Genomic DNA, 23763 nt, shown 5'->3' on the forward strand with positions numbered 1-23763 from the left:
GAAAAAAAACGGTTACCAGCCCAATTACATTAAGTTTTCATTGTTGTGGCTGGTCCCCGACTCAATTTTTGCTTAGCATGCACAGTCTATTCTAGCCTTGGTTTGATACATTGATGAGAAAAAAATAAGATGGCCACCAGTGACGTAATCATTCTGTTAGACTTTGAAATGCAAGCAACTAGGCTTCACAGATGAAGAAGACCTTAAAAATTACCTTCAGTTGGTTGAGTTTTTGAGGTGATCCTGTCGCCATCAGGTCCTGTGTCCTCTTCATCATAGTCATCATCATCAACATCATATTCTTCTTCGGAATCAGAATCCAGAAAGCCCTTTGGGAGGTCGTCAGGCTCCTTGAGGTCTCCAGTGCACAGCGCCAGCTGAAACAGAGAGCAGCTCAGCGGTTTTGACACCACCTTACTCAGCGACAGACAGAAGTGATGTAAATCTCGGTCGTACTCCACCAGCTCGATGGCTTTGGTGAAGACGGAGTTGATGGCCTCCGCAGCCGACATGTTGACGTAGCGATGGCGCAGCTCAAGCTGGGGCCCGGGGGTGAACTCGTGACCGGTGATGTCCGCTGGTGACATCACAGCCTTGCGTATTCGTTCCATGGCCTCTTCTGCATCATCTTTCATGCGTGTCTTTATTTCCTTGCGAGCTTGATCCATGACGTTCTTCTGCTCTCGTTGAGCTGTCTTAATAGCCTGGTAATTTAAAATTAATCAAAACAAAAAATACAATTAAAAAACTTACAGAGCTTATCATTTAGACTTTGATTTCCCAAATGACTGAAAATCTTCCAAAATTGTAGTATCTTTCCTGCCACGAAATTCTCTGAAATGCCTTGAGGGCTCAATTTCATGACTCTGCTTAATGTAAGCAAAGATTGGCGCTTACGGAAGCAGGAAAATCTTTGCTTACATCAAGCATCTTCAAGGGTTGGCAGGAAATTTTGGCTTGCGAGTGTACATACTCCACGTTATTAGGCATCCCAGGCTTTAATAAAAGGCTAGCGAAGAAATTCAGTGCATGCCGTGCAAGAGGAGAATGGTGATCGTAAGTGCAGATTTCAGTGGTTAGTAGAGCAATGAAATTGGGCCCAGATGTGTTTTTGTCTTTCAAGTTTTTAAAACTAACTGACTACTCACCGCAATGCCAAGACCGAGGCTGTTTATCTTGACTCCCAAGTCCCAAGGTCCTTCCACGTTATACTCTTTGATAAGGTACTCCATGAAGTGTTCCAGCTTGACCTTTGACCTCCACATATTGTTAACTTGCAGGTAGACCCTCAGGTTCTCCAGGATGTCCAAAGTTGTGATTTTAGGGATATCAGAATCATCTTTGGTTGGTGGAAACTTGAAGAAGTCCCAGACGAGTTGCTGCTTGACCAACGGTCCAAGTTCGAGGGAAGAATAGTCGAGCTTGTCAGTACAGTCAAATGGGGCCTCAACCATTGCCAAACATTCCTTGAGCTCATAGAGGGTGCAAATAGCCCGGACTTTGACAAACGCCTGAATAAAGGCATTGACTTTTGCCTGGAGCCTTACCAACTGATTAATTGAAGGGATGTCCGTCTCTCTTTTAACTCGAAGCCCTCTCAAATTTGTGACTTGGAACTGCTGCTTTAGAAGTTCCACGACACGACTGACCGTCACAAGTTCGTTTGCTTCCGCTAGGTTAGTAATAATGTTCTCGGCTGCAGCATCTTCCCTGCTCTGGTTTGGATCCTGCTGCTTGGCGATCTTTTGTCTCGGAGCTGCCTTAAGTTGGCGTACAGGTTGTTGCTGTTGTTGCTTCTGTTTTGGTATGACAGATTGCTGCTCGACTTGCTGTTTTGGCTGTATCTTCTGCCGCTTTTCAGCTGGTTGTTTTTGCTTGGAATGTTCCTCTTTCCGTTTCATAGCAGCATTATCTTTGTAAAGGTTTGCAAGTGCATCCTGTACCCCAGATCTGGCTTTATTCACAGTCAAACCTGAACTCCCAGCTACAGGCCAGGAATCTCCATCCAAGTTACTGTTCTCAATGGTCCTCCCTAATACGAAGGCAGCCTCTTGCTGCTGCTTCTCAAGTTGTTTAGATGATGCTGCTGGTCTTTTTGGCAAACACCGCTCAGTTTCAAGATGTGGGTCACCAGACCAGGAAGTAGGCATTCCACTGTACTCATGTTGTGGAGCGACTTTGACTCTGTGTGGATTTCTCTGCAGCTCATATGGTTCAACATATGGTACATGGAGCAGGGGTGAGCCCATTAGAGGAGGTGGATAGCCACCCAACACCCCTGGTCTACCAGAATAGTTTTCATTTACATGTACCTGTGCAACATTTTCAGAAACTTGGCCATATTGCTGATTCTGGCTAAAGTAGCTCAGTGGAGGCCTGGCAGTGACAGCCTGGAGAGGGCCCGTGCTGGGGGCAGCACTGTAATTAGGTTGCGCTTTAGCCTTGGAGGAGGTTCCAGTCAGAGACCAATTTGGCTTCAGCTTTAAGAACTGATGCCCTTCTGTGTTGCACTTGCTGAAGAAAACAAAGTCATTCTTGTAGGTCTCCATGATGACTTTATTTTTGGGTGCACTTTGATGATATTGCTTAGAGTACTTATGGGAAAGAATTGAGAAAGCGATACCAGCTGGGTAAGGCTTGAGCAGCTCTTCAATATTCTTTCTAATTTGTTCAGACTTTTTTCCTTTCTTTAGGCCTGACGCAGTGTTGACATCTGATGATTGTCTGATGCGGACAAACTTGTGTTTCAGCTCATCGCACTGGCTGACTACAACAAAGACATCACTAAATTCCACAGCCAGGGAAGCAACGCTGTCAATACCGCTACCTTCAAGTGTAAAAGGCCTCAGGTATCTCTGTTCGTAAGCCCGATGAAGGCAATGTAGGCCAATTCCTTCTGGAAAAATCTGCAATAGGCCGATTAGTTCCTTCTTCAATTCATCTCGTTTGGCGTTAACATTCACCTTTAGAGTTGGGGAGCTCATTAAAGACCTCTGATGTACTGCATTCTTGTCGGCTTTGACAACCATGGGTAGCGATGAATTGGACATCAAATCTGAACTCTCTGAATCATCACTGTCGTCGCCATCATCTGAGGATCCCGAATTCTCAAATCTCTCCGCATCTTTCAGGTAAATTTTTTTCTTTCTTTTGGTTTTTGGGACAGCGTGGACCTCAAATTCATCAGAAAACATTTTTGCAACTTGGCCACCGTTATTTAACCCATAACTGTTTAGAGAGCAGTTGAAACTTTTTTTGTATTTCTTAGAGACCATGTTCAAACGGATGCCTGTCTTTTTCCTCTTGATGAGCTTTTGTATGTTTTCAAATACCTTGTCTAGCTGTTGCTTATCTGCACCTACTGGATACCGTCGAGACGGCTTTTCAGATGCCCCTACCGAGTCCTGTTTCAGCTGTAACCAATCCGTGTACGTTATCTTCTCCTTTGTATGGACAGAAAGACTCCCAAAAGCAGTGGCGAGGGCGTCAGCGGTCCGAGCTATTCCACAGGACTTCAAGGCACTCCTTATATCCTTACCAAACATCAGCCGGTACTTACTTGTGAGTTGCCCGATAGTAACTCCTTTGGGATTTTGCTGGAGTAGTCTCACGACTTCACCCAGTAAGTTCTGTCTCATCACATCCTGTTCTGACAAACCTCTCGGCTCCACGGCACGGACAGATTCATTACTTGAAAACATTTCGGACTCTGGCAGCTTCAGCAGCCTCAAAAACTGTCTGTTACCGTCGATGACAACTCCCATAAGATCTCCAAACAATGTCTCGATATGCTTGATCGACGAAATGCCATACTGCTTCACGGAGATGTTTTTTTGGAACTTTTTACAATAGCTTGCCTGCAGGGTCGCAAGGTCCAGGGAAGAATCGTTTGCTTGTAAAAGCTCCAATAATTCTCTTTTAAAGACTGCAAGTTGTTCCGAGCTCACTGCCGATGATAACGCCATGTTACTTTTCACCGAGATGCTTCTCCGGTTGACTTGAATACAGTTTTACTTACTATAAAGAAAAGAAGCGCAAAAAATAATACAAAATCAAAATCAAATTCCTGCATTTCCTAAACTAACATTATTTAGTCCCCATGTTTTACCTTTGTGTCATTGTAGAACCACACTGAAGTTGGAAGGGAAATTGGTTTGGTCCCTAAATAAAAAAAGGAAAGATGTGCATCTTGGTTTTACACTTTAAAGCCATTGGACCCTTTCGGGAAACAGTGTTTTCCACTTTGTGTGCCACAACTTCTATCAAATAACAAACCTGTGAAAATTTAGGCTTAAACGGTCATCGGAGTCAGGAGAAAACAACGGAAAAAACCCACCCTTGTTTTCCGCGCGTTTCGCCGTGTTATGACATGTGTTTAAAATAATTCCGTAATTCTCGTTAACGAGAATTTATATTGTTTTGCTGTTTTCTCAAAAAGTAAAGCAATTCATGGAATAATATTTCAAGAGAAGTCTTTCACCATTGCCTTCTGTAAACCGTGTAAGTTATTTGTAAATCTGTGAACTTTTTTGTTTTTTTCTGAACCGAAAGGGTTCAATTGCTTTACATCAAAGTGTGTTAGCACTGTATACTCAGTACTTTTGTTCCATGAACAAAAATCAAAGACAAATTACTCGAGTGGGATTCGAACCCACGACCTTTGCAATTCTAGAGCAGTGTCATACATTACCAACTACATGTAGGATAGATACGTATGTACCACCAACCCTTAGAACAGTGGCCTGTTCTACTATGGTAAAATTTTCACAGCTAAGTCATTATTAAGGGAATCAATGTGTGGTGAAGAGGTTTTCAAGTAGTGGTTTAAACCTAACGAGGGCTGGTTCTTGATAATTTGACCAAGACGAAGTCGAGGTAAATTGTCAAGAACCAGGCCTCGATTCAACACAGTTCAATGATTCCCATTCATAATTAACTTTTTTCAGTCAAAAAAATCAACACTTTTTGGTCAAAAAGTAAAATAAATGCAAAAATTATAATTGTTCAATGATTTCTTTCAACACAACACCCCTCCAGCTATGAAATGGTAAGGCCCTTTGGGTAAACAACTCCTTATAAGGGAATAATGTGCGCGTCAAGCGTATCATGTGATGTGGCAAAACTGTTCCTGCCGTTGCTCTCGACCAATAGGAATGAAGAAACTGTCTAATAAGCACAGGTGCAAGCTCGCGTGTCACGCCCATGTTTCAACACTTTTTACTGGTCATAAACAAAGGTTTATACACACCCATGTAACGTGCTCTTCACCAATACTCCCAATAGGAATAGCAAAACTGTCTGAGGCATTTATGAATGTGTTTATTATAAACTGCTCAAAAGGCAATGTTGATTAATGCTTCTATGGTTATAGAATAATATATAAAAAAATTGAGGCAGGTGCTGGAACTGAACATGTGTGGTAGGCCTGGGCGAATTATTCGAATATCCGGTCAATGGCGAATAGGTTTTCCTATCCGTAACCGCGAATGCCTTTTTTTTCTTAACCGGATATCCGCAATGGGCGCAAATACCTATTTATAAACCGGATAGTTCTGTAATTACAACCAAGTAACCGGATATTCTTTAATATCCGAATATCCGCGGACGTCGGGCGACAACTGATAGGAATGTTTTGTCTGAATCCTTATTTTAACTTCTATTAAGACAGCATAAAACAGCATAAATTAAGTATTTGACTATGCTCACCTCCGTGAAGAGTTAAAACAATGACATTTCTGACGTAATTTGTTCAAAGATTACGAAAGTTTTCCTTCACGTAGAGTCAATCACGATCAAAAGAAAAAGCAAATCGCCATCTTTAAATTAGATCCAGTTATTTTTATGAATGAACTGAGTGACACTGTCTAAGACTAATATCAATCCGCCCATAAGATCTCATTCACAAATGAACAACGTCCTCTAGCGGCGAAAAAACTATTTGAATATCCGGTTAATTTCGGATAGTTGGCCAGCGGTATCCGAATACCAAAATTTCACTATTCGCCCAGCACTAATGTGTGGTGACTGTTTCAGGGGCAATGGACTGTTTATAAATTTCATACTTTATTTACTTTAAAAAATCTCCGCAGCTAAAGTTTAAAAAAATAAAAAGGTTGAACAATTTAATTAATAATATTTGGGGATTTGAAAAGTAAAACAAGGTCCTAAAGGGAATTCAAATGTGGTAGAGTGTCTTTAGGTGTGATCAGGCATTCCACTGAATTGCACAGTGGTTGGCACATCACAACGTTGGCTGCGTGTACCAGATTTCTTGGCCTAATTATAGCACTTCCAATACCAGCACCTACCTACTACTCTTAGTCGTAGTCTAAGAGTCTTAATTTGTCCACACTATGAAAAAAAACCCTACACTTATACACAAGTTTACAAAAACAAAGAAGAACAAGATGTCTTACTTACCCGAGTATAAACCTGAACAACGGTGATTCTGTGTCTAAATGTGAACCAACATCATCGGTAAACTAAGCTTCAAAGCAAATATTTCAACAAATTATTGGAACTGAATAATACTGCGACTTCCCGACTTATCTGCAATAAATTATAAGACCTCATGTGACAAGATATCTGTTTTGTGATTCGTCTGTTGGTGCAGCCTTATAATTAAAGGCTTAACATAGATAATCATGAGAAATTTCTCACTGTTGGAAAAACCCCTGCTGTGTAACATTGGGGATTTCCCTATGTCATGAACTTTGGCAATGATTTCACAATAGGTTTATTGCAAATAGCAAAATGTTGAACCCACAAAAAGAGATAGGCGAAGAAATCCCAGCCAGTGGAGTGCAGGCGGAACAAAACTGGAATAATCATGCAACGGATACTCACCATCAAACTACGACGACCGTCTGCGGGAAGATTGTGGTTGAACAAATTAAAATCACAACCTCGGAGTAGTTTTTAGATCCTACTGCATGCTCTCGTCCTTGATGTGGCTTTGGCATTGAGCGTTGCTTGCTCAAGTGGGGGGATTCCCCTTTCCAGCAATAATCACGAACAACTGCCGAACGATTCCGAACTTGGTTGGAGCATGGAGGTAGGTAGAATTAGACAAGGTGACAAACGAATGAATAACTACTACTCTTTCAAAGTGCTACATGTGATAACAATAAGGTTAAGAGCTTTCTTCTGTTTACTCTCTGCTCTTTCTTTGAAGGGCTTTTTTCTACCGAAAGCTCGTTTGTTTCAACACTTTTAGTTTTATCATACATTGTGCGTTTTATCATACATTGTGCGTTTAAGCCTTAACGCAATGTAAACAGCGCCCTCTATAGCCTGGTTATTTCTTTTCCCCGTCAATGGTTCGGTGGTTCAATCCCGCTGGCAATTAATTTTATTTTCTGTACAATTTGTCATCCTCAAAAATTGTCCAGATGTTTTTTTTTTTTGTATTGTCCAGAGTACAACCATGAGGAAGAAAATTTCTTCCTGCATGGTACAACTAACTTAACTATGCCTTTTAATTGGTTAAAAAGATCTGGGGCGTGGCTCTTTATATGGATAGGTTTCGGGTGCAAAGGGTTTCCCAAAGAGGTCCTGTCAGAATTTGAAGTAGCTCGTTTGACATTTAGAGTCTGCCCATTTTCTTGTTCGTTTTCGTTTACATGGGGGTGGGGGGTTGCCTCCACTGGGATTCAGTGTCCTTAAAACCAAGTGTTTCCCATGAAAATTATACGTTTCGTTGGAAAAATTGCTTGCACACTTTATGAACATAATTCCAGGCCTGATTTCACAGAGAGTTGGGACTAGTCCTACTAGGAGATCTTAGAAACGTATGGCTAGTCCTAAGTTAGGACGGGTAACTCCTCGAGATAAGACTAGATTTGACTCTTTGTGAAATCCACCCGATACTTAAAGGCACTAGTGTTCATTTCACAAAGAGTTATGACTAGACTTAGGACGAGTTACTCAGTTACTCGTCCTAAATTAGAACTAGCTATACATTTTTAATATCTCCTAAGACTAGTCCTAAGTTAGGACTAGTCCTAACTCTTTGTGAAATCCACCCCTGGACACGTTTGGAAGACTACTGTTCTCACTTGGTGTATCCCAACATAAAAATTATGCATAAAATAACAAACCTGTGGAAATTTGGGCTCAACTGGTCATCGAATTTGCAAGAGAATAATGGGAAAAAAACACCCTTGTTGCATTACTTTGTTCAGATGAAAAATATAACGCTTCAGTTGGATTCTTTGATTATTTGAGAGAGAAACTGAGAAATTACCTCTTTCTCACTTCATGAGGGAGCCGTTTCTCTGTTTTATACTATCAACAGCTATTTAATGCTCACAAGTAAGTTTGTATGCTAACAATTATTTTGTTGTAGCAATTACCAATTGTGTCCAGAGAAATTTAATTAAAAACAAAAATCAAACTTCTGAAAGATCGTTATTAAATTAAAACATCAACAGACAGATATTATGTACTTTTATAAAATTTATTCGATGGATTTCTATCTTGTAATAACAATAGCTTGTCATCACAGTTAATTATGTATAACATTTTTAATTGTAATTTTGTTTATTTTTACAATAACAAATCGATTATAATTATTTAGTACAATGATTTTAGAGTGATCCTTAAAAAACAATTTATTCCACCAATTGTGGAAGAAGGATCGTTGCTTGTTGAGTTACCTGTAATTAAAACATTCCACAACTAACAGATTATGAGCTTATACAAAAGAAAAGACATGAATTTAAATGAATCTAAGGAAAAAAAAAACATTTGGTCTGTCTTCGTGGATGTTGTAGGCTACTATTGGTATACAATGAGCACTCATTTTATTCAAAACCTGACGTTATTGACAAATAGCTTTATTTGTTTTTGGTGAAACAAAGAAAACCCCAGTTCCCCTTGTGGTTTATTACTTGATATATGAAAAGTAGCATATATGCATACAAGTGTTCATATGATGCACATATAATATTATGTTATTTTCCATCTCAACGGTTTTTGGTTATTGTGTGGTCGTAATGTTCTCATCTCCGGGTCTGTTTACACAAGGCTACTACATGTATGATTTAATTTTTCCCCTAAACACAAAAACTCAAAATGATCACAACTTTATCTACTTTGCTGTATAGATTTGTTCCATAGAACTTTGCCTTGCCATTCATTTTACTGCCACTGGGTTTATTTCAGAATTCAGGAGACTATAGGCCTACTTATTTCTGAAAAGAACTGCCATTACCCGGGGAGTAAGGGAATCAGCCTGGACAACTAGTTCGCTCATTGGATTGAGGGGATCTTTCCTTATTAACTCCACTACGTACTGTGGAGTGAATTCTTAATTGGCCTCAACGTTTCCACTAGCCTGCTCTAGTCATTGTCAGGAGACTGAAGAGTGTTTGAGTTTTGAGAAGGTGTTTTTTTTTTCTTCTGACTTTGAGTCCAATTTCACAAGCAGAATAAAAGCAGCATGCAAAACAATTCTGCTTTTGACAAACAAATTAAGAAGAAAATTAGTAGAAAACAGTAGGCCTACATATGAAACAGTACTTTGGCTGGTAACATTTATTTTGGTTTATGGCTGGTTGTGTAAGCAGCTCTTTGAATCTAGGCATAGGGCAAGCAGGACAAAATACACAACAAACTCAACAAGTTTAATGAAAAATAGAAGCTTTCTAAAGGAGATAGTTATCAGCACCAAGTGAAGCATTTAGCTTAATAATCGTTTGTATATTATCGGTTTATTTTTATGATTGCTATGCCAGTGTCTCTGACACAATGCCCTCAAACCGTACTCCTGATGGATCTTATTACATGTGTCACCACGGTAACAAATCAAGGAAACTAAAAGACAAATTCTCTCAAGTAAGGCATAAACCATTTTGTGATGGATTTGGAACAGTTAGAGGTAAAATCAGCATCCATTTTCAACCAAATGTCACAATTAATCAGTTTTCCCCTTGAAAACGTGACAATTTTCATTTGAAAGTGAAGAGTAGACCCCTTGCATAAGATGTCATACGCCCATAACAGTCCCCTCACTGAGGTCAACAAACTATTATGGGGGGAGTTTTTCACATTGTTTCATCAAAGATGGCGACCAATGCAATATAATGTTCTGCATATAAAATGAAAATGATCATCTTAGTTTTTGAAAACACACTTCAATTCAAGGTTGCTGTTAATGGTAAATAACAATTGGGCCTTAACACAAGATGGATATTTACAGGGAAACATTTCATACATCCTATGACTTTTTATTTGTTATTTCTTAGTTTACTCAGGTATAAATCACACTACAGCAGTGTTAGGCCGAATCCGAATTGGCAGGTACGGCTACGGCTGTTGCTAAGGACATCCTATACCTCGACGCATGGTGACGAGGAAATCTAGCCCTAGCTGTAGCCGCTAATTCGGATTCGGCCTTAATCTAGCACCCAGGTTCATACATTGGTTTATACATTGGTTTGATGGTTAATTTTACTTCTAGATCTATTAACTTCATAGGGTCGTTGCTGTAATTTTGTTACAAACAGCACAAAATACAAAAACAAATATTATATTCTTCCCCACATAATTCTACATACAAAAAATACAAAACCTTGCACCTTAAATGTTAATAAGTTTATATATAGTTATTTATAGTATATATTACAGTTCTACATACACTGGGGAAAACTTAAAAGGCAAGAGAGGACTTGAAGCAAATCTAATTTTACCCGGCATATACATGGTATACAAATTAAACAAGACACCCCAAGATGAAAAAAAAAGAAAGCAAAGGCACTCTACAACTACCACTATGATAAAAAATAATAATAATTGCATTGCGCCAATAACAATTAAATTACTGAAACAGTTTTTTTTTCTTTTCAAAAGCACCGGACAAGAACTAAAAATAAACCTTAAGTGGATTTCTGAATTTGGGTGTATAATCTAAGATTTGATGAAATATATTTTTGTATGTTTCTGCTAGGCGAGGTAATTTGTTATGGGATTGTGAAGTCATACGGCTCTGTGCAATTGTCAAACAAAATCTTGGAGTTTGAGTAAAAAAAAGAAAAATTGTAAGCCTTCTTTTAAAGCCATTATACACTTTCGGTAAACAGTATTGTCCAAGTCCACACTTCGTGTATCACAACTTATATATAAAATAACAATCCTGTGGAAATTTAGGCTCAATCGGACATCGGAGTCGGGAGAAAATAATGGGAAAACCCACTCCTGTTTTCGCGCGTTTCGCCGTGTCATGACATGTGTTTATAACAAATCCGTTATTCTCGTTAATTTATATTGTTTTACCGTTTTCTCAAAAAGTAAAGCATTTCATGGATTAATATTTCAAGAGAAGTCTTTCACCATTACCTTCTGTAAACCCTGTAAATTATTTGTAAATCTGTGAACTTTTTTTTTGTTTTCTGTACCGAAAGGGTCCATTGGCTTTAAATAGCTTTATGAAACTGAGTGAGAGCTCAAAACAAGCATTTTTCAGGAAGCCAATTATGAGATAAAAATACAGTTAAACTGTAAACCTGTCTTTAAGGTATTTCCACGTCATATTCATCCTTAGTATTCACTCAAGAAGGTAGTTAATCAATTGTTCAGACCCTAGCACAACAAATTCTACAAGTTCACATCACAACAAATTAGGAATACTACAGTTGTAGCGTGAGCACCACAAAAACAGAACTACTTCTTCATAAATGTACAACTCTCTCAAAAAATACCACCACTGCCATCTCCAACCAAAGCTCTATAACCAGGTCCTTGAAAAAGTAGTTACATAACTACAAGGGAGGATACAACATTGGTTACAACATTGGTTTCATGAGGATAACATTCTGGCCCATTTAGATAATGTAACAGGTCAATTTAAAGTTGAGACTTGAAACAAAACAATTCTTTCCCAATATTGGTAACTGAACCAGAACAAGGTTTAAATAAAACAAGTACCATGTCTACACTGCGACTTCTACAGATCATTATAAACTTAAATAAGGGAATTTTTCTCAAACCTCGACTTGAACTCTGACCCAGCCAGTGCTCCGTCATAAGCTGCAGTTTGGACAAAGCCCTAAGTACATATCAACCGAGTCTAAGGTCGTGTCCGAATTGGCGCCCTCACCTACAACTATGGCTAGATCAGCGCCTCTGCCAGTGTTGAAAATAGACAAGACCCGCGCAATCTAGCTGTCGCTGTAGCCGAAGCAAACATTTCAGACACAGCCTAAGCTGAGGTTTAGACAATATATCAGCAGTATATGTAGTAGAGTTCAAGTCACTGATTGTTATTAGCAGACACAAAAACAAGTTATACAACATTTAATTAAAAACCTACTCCCACGTTTAAAAAAACACTTTACACAATTAGTCTGCCTGCTGCATCTTCCCCAAGACACAAAATGGCCTTAGAAATGATTGCCTCATTTATACTAAATAATACAATTGTTGTAGAATGTTGTTTTTGTCATTAGTACAGGAAGCCCTTGTTAGTATTGTCTTTCTATATACACCCAGCAGTTTTTATAAAAAAATCTTCAAACTAGTCCTTATACATGACTCAATTAGCCACACAATACAATAGTCTCATACTTAATGATTCTCGTTTTATTGAGATGTTTTGACCACAATATTGTGCTTCTGAGTTTATAGTTTGCATGCTAGAATATTGTGCCACCATTTTGTTCTCATGTTATGGGAACATTTTACTCTCGATCTTTTAAGGTTCGAAAAATGATATTCAAAACTAACCTCTGAAAGTTATTGTAAAGGTTTGTGGTAACACCATGTAATGATAATCTCTAAATGAATTGGGGTAAAAGTTACATATAAATTTAAACAAACAATCATTTACTTTTCATATGATTTGTGTTTAACAAACTGAATTTTATTTTGTGAGTAAAATTCATGAATATTTCAAAAATGATGGGTGTTTTAATAAATCGTAACAGCAACCAATATTTCAACTAGCCTGGTCCAACTTTCCTCTCAAACTGTCCACAACACAGAAAATCGCTTACTCATTCCGCGTAAACAAATGCATTACAAAACTGTATACTTTGCACATGTTATCAAACTTTACACCAAATTAAAAACTACTATTTCAAAATAAAAATAATGTCTTTATGTAACTTTTTTATATATAAATTATAGCAGCATACAAGATGAGGTCAACCACCACCAAGATCCCAAAATATCAATAAAACATAAATAGTTATCCAAAAAAAATTAACAGCTAAAATTTACAAAAAAAAAAGAAAAATTGGAGTTACACATCTGAAGGTGTTATTTTTGTGGGAAAATTGTATTTTTAAAGAGGCACCAAGTCTAGACCAAGACCAGGGCCCGATTTCATAGAGCTGCAAAGCACAAAAATGTGCTTAGCATGAAATTTCTTCTTTGATAAAAACAGGATTACCAACCAAATTTCCATTTGTTGCATATTGTTTGTTACTGGTATTCAGCTGTTGTTTGCTTATCCTGAAAATCACGTGGAAATTTGGTTGGTAATCCTGTTTTTATCAAGGCCAAAAATTTGCTGCTAAGCTGCTAAGCAAATTTTTGTGCTTGCAGCTCTATGAAATTGGGCCCTTGGCAACAGAGGCAACAGACTGTGCATGTCTTGCACACATTCAATAACAATGCATTATCAATGTTCATTCACATGTTAAAGCAATGCTTGATAGAAACAAAGGTTTTTATTAATAAATTAAATTTGGAGACATCTGAATTAGCGGCTTTAGCTATACGACTATGTCATGACTGTTGTTCAGAATGTCTTTGAGCTGGGCTTCACTAATTTAAAGGCACTATACAATGTTGGTAATTAATCAAAATAATTGCTAGCATAAAAACCGATTGGTAATGAGCAATGGAGAGCTGTTGGTAGTACAAAACACTGTGATGACTAGCTTCCTTTGCAGTAACATAGTTTTTGAGAAAGAGGTAATTTCTTACTCAAATAATAAAAGACCATGTGAGAATACTAGCCTTTGACAAAATATGTCCAGGGGTCGATTTCACAAAGAGTTAGGACTAGTCCTAAGATATACAAATTGCATGGATAGTCCTAACTCTTTGTGAAATCCACCCCAGTGCCTATCAAACCGACTTTGATACTTGAGTTAATAATTCAAGGAAGTATCTGAAGATGCAAAGACAGTGAACTTGTCAATTTTGTTTCCCCATCTACCTTCGAAGTATTCTTCACAAACGACAGGTTACTCTCAGAAAACCCAACAAAACAGCTTTTTGCCCCTAGGTCAAATGGAAGCATACAAAATAAAGTCCTTCAATTTTTCTAATCTGTATCTTCAAGTTTTGTGTTTATCTACCACTTTAAGGGAAGGAAAACAAAATCTCTTTCCCTCCAGGGAAGTTTTTTTTTGTTGATTTAGGAATTTGAAAAAAAAAAACGTCTGGAGAAACAAATATATTATTTAGGATTCTTAGGATGATCTCTGTGTCGGGTTCATCATATGAAGATGTACCTGTAACTACTTAAGACTTCAAGGGTGGAGAAAGCTTCAGGCCGGGGGGGGGGGGGGATAGTTTCTGTCCATCATCAAGGATTGTTGTTGCCATCCGAGGTCCAATTGTGGTATCTTTCCTCTTTTGAAAACGCAGATAGAGTAAAACTTTGAAATCTAATGGAAGCAATAAATTATTATGGGAGGCACAATCCAGTATGCTTTCAGATAATAATGACAACTTTTTCTCGGTAATAATGAAAGAAAATTGTTTAACATATTAATTGCAATTTTGTATGAGCAGTGCGAAGCATAATTTGAAATATGTTTTGCATCATCATGATTCACAGTTTAAGTTACCTTTTTATAGGCAATTGTCTGTTCATTGACCCTGAAGTCAACTTGAATGTGACACGAAGCAAACGACGACAAGAATATGAGAAGTGTTTTTTCATAGAGTACCGGACAGCATGAGTGTTGAGGTATCCTTTTTTTTCTTCTATTTCGTACAACCACAAGGCCCTTGAGAGTCTTTATACTGAAGCCAATGAACTCCTCCAATATGAATTCATGTATTTTAAATTCTGCTAGAAAGCCAGGAAAAGCACAAACTGTTGAGATCTACTGTTAAAGAAAGACTAAAGAACCTTGGGTTACATATCTAACTAGTGACTTAATTCCATTAATTGGTCCTTCCAATGTTGGTGTGGTTTGTTTGTTTATTTGTTTGTTTGCTCTGGTCTACCCTGTGCAGAGAGTACCTCATCAATGCCTTTTTTATTTTGGTTAAACTGTAGTTGATATTCCGTTTTCGCTTGAAAACAAATTAATGTTCAACAACAAAAATTATGTTAATTTTGATTTTGTCTAATTTAGTCTCCTAGATAGTATATTGATTTACCTTTTCTTTAATTTCTTTATATTTTGAATTGAATTTTATTATGTTTTCTTTATTTATTTCTACAGGTAGTACGTTTTGACTCTGAGGTAAGCCATAATTGGCTTCCCTTCACCCAGGTGTGTGAACTTGAACCTTTAAGGAATCTGTTTGTTTAGATGAATCACTCCTATCACTGGATTCATTGACCAGCATATTTGAATGCTTCTTGACCTAACAAATATTACTAACATGATACTGGTGGTGACTAAAATTACCCTATTGTTAACTGACATCATCGTACATGCCATCGTCATCTGAGGGGGAAATATGATGATTTTGACCTGTACTGCAAGGGGCGCTTCTTATACAATAACAGTACATCATATGCTTTCTGCTCCTTCCAGGGACAATTTGATAGAGCTGTTTAAGCACCAAAAGTAGCTTAGCACAAAACTCAGTTGCCACAGGTTACCAGTCATAATACCATGTCACATGTTTAATTTGTGACTGGTATCCTGTTCGTTATTGCTAAGCAGGGATCTTTTTACGCAGTTTTTTGTTCTGCTCAAGCAGCTATATAAAAAAGGGCCCCGCAGATCTGAATTTCATTAAGCTATTCTGCAGAATATCAGTGATAGAAGACACAAATACTGTACATTGAACGTTTTGACCAGTAACCTGCTTTTGCTAAGCAAAATTTGCCTGTGTTAAGCAAGTTTGGACACTTGACAGCTCAATGAAAATGGGCTATCCTTTGAAGCTGGCATGTACATGTGTCTAATTCGCCCAACTTTACTATTTAAAATCAAATACTGTTCGAAACAATAGTTAGTCCCTATATTAAATAACATGTTTCTATAAATATCACCCTTTGTTTTAACTATAACCCATACTGAAAGTTGTATAAAATTAAACAATAAAAAATATTTTTGAAACAACTTTACATTTTGTATATATACCACTGACGCTAATGCCATGAACTTCAATATCCTTCGTCAATAGACCTCACACATTGACGCCATTTCCCACCATCTTGGAGGTATGCCGATGATAAAACAATAGAAACACACATCTTTGTACTCGTGCCACACAGAATGGGCCAATGAGCAACCTTCTTTTGACCTCTACCGAGGGCACCCTATACAATGACAACAGGTTCATAAGGTCTACATGTATAGCAGCTAAGACAAACAAAATACATTTCCCGAGAAACCTGATTTCACATCAACAGACTTGTTGAAACGCTCTGATTTGATGCAAAAAGTAAAGGTCAGATTGACTTACGTGGATAATAAAGATACCGACACAGTCAAGTACCAGCAACTTCTATCAAAAAAATATATCAAATAAAATAAATGAGCAATTGAGAGTGGTATACGGACAGTCATGTAGAGATGAAAGTTAATAATCAACTTTAATTGCATAGTATAAAAAAAGGGGGAAATAAGGGATAATTTAGTTTAACAAATAAAGACACCAAGTAAGCCATATAAAGTTGTGTTTTTAAAAGTTAATGCAATATTTTTTACCTGAATTGCCAAACAGCTTATATTAATCAAAGTTCATCATCATTTTAGGATCAGACTAACAGTAAGCATACGTTTGCAACTAGCTTTGAACTCAACAACCAAACTTCCCCAATTGGGATATACTTCTACCTGGTTTCTCTGAATGAGGACATCAATGCACCAATCAGGAGACCTTTACTTGTATAAACAAAACTGTCCTAATTGGGGTATACATCTACCCAGATTTAACCCGTCTTCCAGTCTGCCGTCTTTTTCCAATAGAGGATAGTAATGTCCTCAATCAGAAAACCATGTATGTAGGATAACAACCAAACTACCCCTATTGGGGATATACTTCTCCCCTGATTGGAACACTCTTCCCAAATGAGGATGTTAATGCCCCCATTTTATAGAAAACCAGTGTATTTCATTTTTCTCTTTAGTTGTATATGTGTTGTTGTTTTTTCTGCACCTCGGAATAGGGTCTTGTACACTAGATAGATGGCGCATTATAAATGCATTATTATTGTTATTATTATTAAAAACCAAACCACCCTCACTGAGACATAAATCTACCCTGATTGAAATCTTCCCAAATGAGAATATCATCGTACCCCATTCAGGAAACCCTTGAGTGTCAACAGCATATCTCCTCCTATCAACATGAGAATTACTTCTCTGTTGTTCTTTTTCTTCCAGTAGCTGAGCTTCACCTTTCCACAAATCTGGCAAGAAACTGATGAATGGTGAACCGGGTAGCAACTGCATCTTGCATCACAGCATTTCTTCTAGACTATGTTTTAAGATCTTGTGACGACATCAAGACTAGGATGAATACTAACTCACACAACCTTACATCGCGCAATTTCATAGAGCTGCTTAAGCAGAAAAAGTGGCTCAGCACAACAAAATTGTGCTTATAAGATTGAGGTTACCAGCTAAACGATCATTCCACAATCTGTGGCTGCATGGTATCCTGCTCATTTCTGCCTAGCAGACAATTGTAAAGCATTTTTCCTCCTTAAGCAGCTCTGTGAAATTGGACCCTGGGTATCATCCAATTCTCTAAATTGCACCTCCCATAAAACATTGATTGATAAAATCATGAAAGATGAAACCATCTCTTGCCTACTGGGGCCACTTTTGTTTGGCTCATTGTATTCACAACGAATGAAAGATCCAATTTCTATCTGTTATAGAAGAGACCTGACTATGTTGTCATCCCAGCCTCATTAAGGCCCGGTCCCACTGCAGCGATAACGAGAACGATAACGATAACGATGCAAAGAGAACGCGTTCCATTGGTTGAATGAGCGTGTGCGTATTCTGCGTGGAGCAATTCAACCAACAGAATGCGTTCTCTCTGTGTCGTTCTCATTATCGTTATCGTTATATCGCTGCAGTGGGACCGGGCCTTTATGGTTCCATACAGTAAAACAGATAAAAACCAAGATGGCCGCCACATTAGCGAATCTATTTCTGAAAGGCAAACCCTGTTATCAATGATACCGTCCCATCACATAATATAATGCACATTTATGGTATTGCAGTCTCAACACAACTCATGCATAGACCATATCACCTTGCGCTACAAAAATAAATTACTGCGCAAATTCCACTGCACTCCACGGCAAGATGTGTCGTTGTTCGAATGGGAAGAAACTCCACATTAAACCAAGTGTTGTAAAATAAAAAAATTATAATTATGACATCTGAATAACTGATAAAATGTGCCTTACTTCTTTACATCAGAAGTTGATACAAATACTATTTCTCCATCTGCATAAAAATTTAAGGTTTATGCTTTCCTCTCTTCAGCTGTGTGCACTTTGACCCCTATATGAAGTCCAGGTTATGCGACTCTTTTTGTAAATACACATCACAAATCACACGGCTACCATCAATCAGTTTTTGGTTAGTGATCAGCAACACCTAGTTCATGTCCGCCACTGGTCCAGTTTCTGCGTGAACAGTTCCTCACATGACCTTTATCCCTTTTTTTTTTTTACGATACACAGCTTTGAATAAAATCCTTTCGACAGGTATGTGGCATTTCAACTAACAGTTTTAGAGTGGGGTTTTTTGTGGCTTTTAAACTCCCGATATTTTTTCCTGCATATTTGGAAGACATGCTTGGATATATAAATTAAACAATACATTTAGGTCAGGTCAAATGGTGTCTCATAATGAACTCGCTTCATTGGTTCCCCTATATGTACGTATACAAAACACAGGGCCGATACTTGATGCATAAAAAGGCTTCTAATTTTGATGCATGGCAATTCAGATTCTGTTGTGTGGTTTGCCGTGGTGTCTTGTGTTAAGTTCAAAATCAAATTTTCGTTTTCCTCTTGAGTTGTCTTATATCACGGTGGAAAATTGCTGCATACCTTTAAAAAGCTTAAGGTCTGAGGTACTAGTCTATTTTATCTGGCAACCCCATTCACACGTCAATGGACTTGTCTGAAAATGGCGAGGGAAAAAACGTCTAATATCTTTTATCAGAAACACATAGATTCATGGAGCTAAACGAAGTACGGAGTAACCAGTGGTAATTTAAAAAAGGTCGGTCTCATAAACCACCTCACACGCCGCAACCAACCCAGTATGCAACAGAACCTGTTCCTTGCATCGCCTGTACTCTCGTGAATATGATGACCCCAGAAGTATACTTCTTTAAGTAGTATACTTCTGGAAGTTGTGATGACCAGCCAGGATCTCTCTTTTACTTGAACACGATGGGTTTCTCCAGTCAAAGGTCGAGGGGGGAGAAACACTATATATATGTCCATATGCTGCATCCTCTGAATGTTTTTTGCTTTCCCAATCAATTTTCAGTATAGGTGGATGTGCATGTATTCGTCCAGACTTAGTCAGTCTGTGCCAGTTGGCCATTTCCTTAGTCAATCAAGAGGCAGTATGTATGTTACAATTCCACAAGACTATTCTGTTCGAAGATTCAAACAATAAAAAAACCACCTTTGAGAAATTCTTGAGTGGGGGAGAAAGGAATGGTTAAGGTAACAGTTGCATCAAGTTTCTTTTGATTAAAAAAACCACAAAATTCAAAAAGTTTTTTTAAATGTGGCCCCCTTCGATAAGTTTATTGAGTCCCACCATGATCTTGTCCAGGTGGGGTTTCAGAGGAGTGTCCGACGTAAAGACGGTCTCCATGAAGGCACTGTTCGTAAAGAACTTAAAGACGTGGTCAATTCGACCGATTGACTTATCCCTCAGGTGTCTCTGTACAAGCTGCGTCAACATGTCCGCACAGCCGTCCAGAAGTCTCGTCAGATAGTCCCTGTCATAACTAAACTCCACCTCGTAGAAACTGACAAACGTCATGATGAGGGTGCGGAATTTCTTCCGGAAGTTCTCCGCCAGGGCAAGTTCTTCTTGGTTGAACTGATCGTTGCGGTACAGGATACCGATCTTGATGGTGACCTTGATGATGTTCTTGATGATCTTCTCGGCGTCTTTCTTGCTACCTGTATACTGCTTGACCATGCTGGACAGGTTGTCCAGGACGTCCCCCATGGTGTCGTCGATAAAGAAGTTGGCCACACGCTTAGTAGACATCTTGCTGGCAATTTTCTTCTCAAAGCGTAGCGCCAGGTTTTTGGAGTCAACGTGGGTCCCTGCCTCAGCCACTGTAAGGAAATTGAGAGAAATTGAGATCAAATCAGTATAAACCTCTTGTATTTGCCACAATCACTATGAGTTTAAACACTGGAAATGGGCACGCATGTATGCACCACGCACAACTCACAGCTAATAAAGTGCAAATTTTCGTGGTAAGTAATGCTATGAAATTGGGCACCAGCTAGGAACGGTCCTAGTTCATCAGAGTCCTCCAGTTCATAGCAAATCAACACACAAGAATGTTCTCAAACACAAAATGTTTCTGAAATATTTGGGGTGGTTGGGGCAACGACGATATTACCAACGTAAATAAAATTAAATCTTCACACTATCCGAGTGCAAGGTGGTACTTCATTGGGAGTCTATGTTTAAAGGCGGTGGACACTATTGGTAATTACTCAAAATAATTATTAGCATAAAAACTTTCTTGGTAACGAGTAATGCGGAGAGGTTGATAGTATAAAACATTGTTAGAAACGGCTACCTCTGAAGTAACGTAGTTTTTGAGAAAGAAGTAATTTTCCACGCCGCGAATTTGATTTCGAGACCTCAGATTTAGAATTTGAGGTCTCAAAATCAAGCATCTGGCAGCACACAACCTTGTGTGACAAGGCTGTTTTTTTCTTTCATTCGACGACCAATTGAGCTCAAATTTTAACAAGTTTGTTATTTTATGCATATATTGACATACACCATCTGTGAAGGCAAGTCTTTAAAAATTACCAATAGTGTCCAGTGTCTTTAATGATTGATAGAGGCTATGGCACATATTAAACCGACTTACAACATACAAAGCCTCCTATATTTTAAGACCAAAATACAGATTCAGAAACAGATTATGACGCACAGCACACACCCAACCTGGCGGCCCGCGGCCACCTGAAAAGTGTCACCAATCTCCCTGGGTATTGTGACCAGGCTTCAGGCCAATGGGAGATCGGATTAACAAACCGTAGAAATGATGAACTACAAAAAAAGAAAGACAAATCCCAGAAGTATGGCTTTTTATGTCAAGAGGGTTGGTAAATGTCATCACGTTCATCATGATGTCAGCACTTGTCTAGCTTTTCACATGAGGCAGGAAAAAGGCCGATGGAGTGTGTCTTAAAGGTACGCAGCATTTGGAATCAACATGTGTTTGTTGAAACTATGGGAACGACTCTTTTCCAACAACCAACGATGATAGCTTGGTGGATAGACATTTATCATGTTGCCACCATCTTGGTCATGTTCCTTGAATCCAATACCAGCAATGGATAATAACATTCATTGTACAAATAGGAACCAATATTATTATTTCTCCTTCCAGCCTCGGTTTGAATCTTTTAAAATGGTTGTTTAACTTTTTAACTTGTTGACAGCTTTATGTATCTAGATTCCTTAAATTATTTTACTGTGTATTACTTTGATTTGTACAAATTTTGTCTGGTCCAGACTTTTGTTGTTCTTTTCCAGCGCCTTGAGGCAGACTCTTTCTGATATTGTTTTTGCGCTTTATAAATTGCTCTTTATTATTATTATTATTATTTTTATTATTATTTCAATTGGGAGAATAACATTTGTCTCATCATTAAGGACATTTACGACAAGTTTTTGTGTCTATTTAGTTTGTAAAAAGATTCAACAGGACAAGGACAAAGGTGTGTGTTATTCAGAACAAACTTTGGATTAATTTCATTTCGGAAACTAGTTTATGAAATCAGTTTCCTGTTTCACTGGTTGAGGTTTCCATATATCCTGGTTACATGCAGTAAAGAATTTCATACTCATCAATGCTTCTCTTGGATGGACACTTTCTCTTGTACATCTGTGTGATAATTATGCAAACAATATTGATAGAGCTATTGACAACACAAAGGTGCTTTGGATCGAGTGCACTCTTTCTCACTATATTTAAAGGGGGCCCTAAGGTCAATATCATGAAGAAAACGCTTTTGATGTGTACACATATGGGCTGTTGTTAGCAGCACGTGTGGTAAACAAACAATACTTTGGGAGTTAAATATGTATTGTGTGATGAGGAAAATCAGTCCAGCCCCCCCCCCGTGTGCGACATTTGCATGTCAGAAATTGACCTATCTGGAAACGTAGTAATTTTCACGAAGTGACCTATCTCTAAAGGGTGTCTATTATAAATTAGTTTGTACACCGTGCTCTGCGGGCAAAACCTGTTTGTTCATTTAAATAAAGTGACTTATGTGTTTAAAAATTAATTACTTATTAAAATATTTGCAGGATATAAGAACACAAGTTGACTTTTCTGTATGATAAAATCAGCCAGCTTTATTTTTGTCTAAAAACAAAATAAATGATAGCAAGCACACCCCGATACAGCAATTTGAAAAAAAGTACAACTTTAAAACGAGATTTTCTCTACATTATTTACTGTGGTAGTGATCCATTTTGTAGGTCTATTCATGGTCAAGCGAAAATAAATAAGGGCACATCAAAACATAAGGGCTCGAAATAACCCTTGGCGCCCATCACAGCAATTGCTGTGGTGCCCTGTGCTTTTGCTGTGGTGCCCTCTGGAAGGTTCCAATAACACTTACATTTCCCCAATAGAAGTACCCTTACTAGAGAAATGCTGTGCCCCTTCAGAGCGAAGTTCATGGTCTACAAAAAAAAACCCAGCTTCAACCATAGTGCCCTTCTTCCGAGTCCACCCCTTTTTCCCAACCACTCCTTTCCATCCCCTTCTCCCTTCCCCTTCAAACCTGGGCCCAATTTCAAAGAGCTGGTTAAGCAAAAAAAATTACTTAGTTGTCCGTTCAGCAGAAATACGCAGGATACCGGTCATAAATTGTACATGTAACATGGTAGTTAAACAGCCAATAAAGGATGATCTCTAATATATAGATATTACCGTTTTCTAACAGCTGCAGTCCATCCAGGAAACATAAAAAATATAACGAGTCTCTTACCTCACGTTAAAACATGGTAAAAATGGGTTTTCTCCAGAATGCTCCAAGCCAAGTTTCTGAAAAACGTGGGGTCAAACAAATCCGCGCGACAAAGGAATCGTGACGTCAGTGGCGGCTATTTGGTGTGGAAATGCCAAAGCTGGAGAACTGTGTTCAAAACCAATAGGGGAAATTCGTCACTGGCGTCCAGGGTCATTGTAATAGATAAGCCGTTTTTGACTCTCAGCTGAAAAAGCCGCGCGGCCGGGTGCATTTTTGACTCGAGATATTTATTACTAAATGCAAATTTTGAGAGTAAAATGGTTATTAACCGGTATCTGCGATGTCTATTTGGCCATAAAAAGGTAATAGTTGACATATTGAGATCA

The 23763-nt window shown here is 38.3% G+C and overlaps 2 protein-coding genes across 4 annotated transcripts in view; both read right to left on the minus strand.

Annotated features, from left to right (window-relative positions):
• Positions 1-6977, minus strand: part of LOC139942296 (uncharacterized) — a 29131-nt gene extending 22154 nt beyond the window's left edge. For 2 of the 3 annotated variants that reach the window (XM_071939111.1, XM_071939109.1), the window contains exons 1-4: positions 6847-6923; positions 6421-6549; positions 1149-4017; positions 215-704 (exon numbers count right to left, since the gene is read on the minus strand). In XM_071939111.1, coding sequence (XP_071795212.1) covers positions 215-704; positions 1149-3965 — 3307 coding nt within the window. In that variant the 5' untranslated portion in view covers positions 3966-4017; positions 6421-6549; positions 6847-6923. Of the gene's footprint in view, positions 1-214; positions 705-1148; positions 4018-6420; positions 6550-6846 lie in introns of all 3 variants that reach the window. The other variant, XM_071939110.1, reaches the window with a different exon arrangement.
• Positions 6978-14954: 7977 nt separating this feature from the next.
• Positions 14955-23763, minus strand: part of LOC139942298 (tumor necrosis factor alpha-induced protein 8-like protein 1) — a 52525-nt gene continuing 43716 nt past the window's right edge. The window contains exon 2 of the mRNA XM_071939113.1: positions 14955-20479. Within this exon, the coding sequence (XP_071795214.1) occupies positions 19908-20479 (572 nt within the window). The 3' untranslated portion in view covers positions 14955-19907. The remainder of the gene's footprint in view (positions 20480-23763) is intronic.

Source organism: Asterias amurensis, chromosome 9, assembly GCF_032118995.1.
Source record: "Asterias amurensis chromosome 9, ASM3211899v1".
In the NCBI taxonomy this organism is placed as follows: Eukaryota; Metazoa; Echinodermata; class Asteroidea; order Forcipulatida; family Asteriidae; genus Asterias; species Asterias amurensis.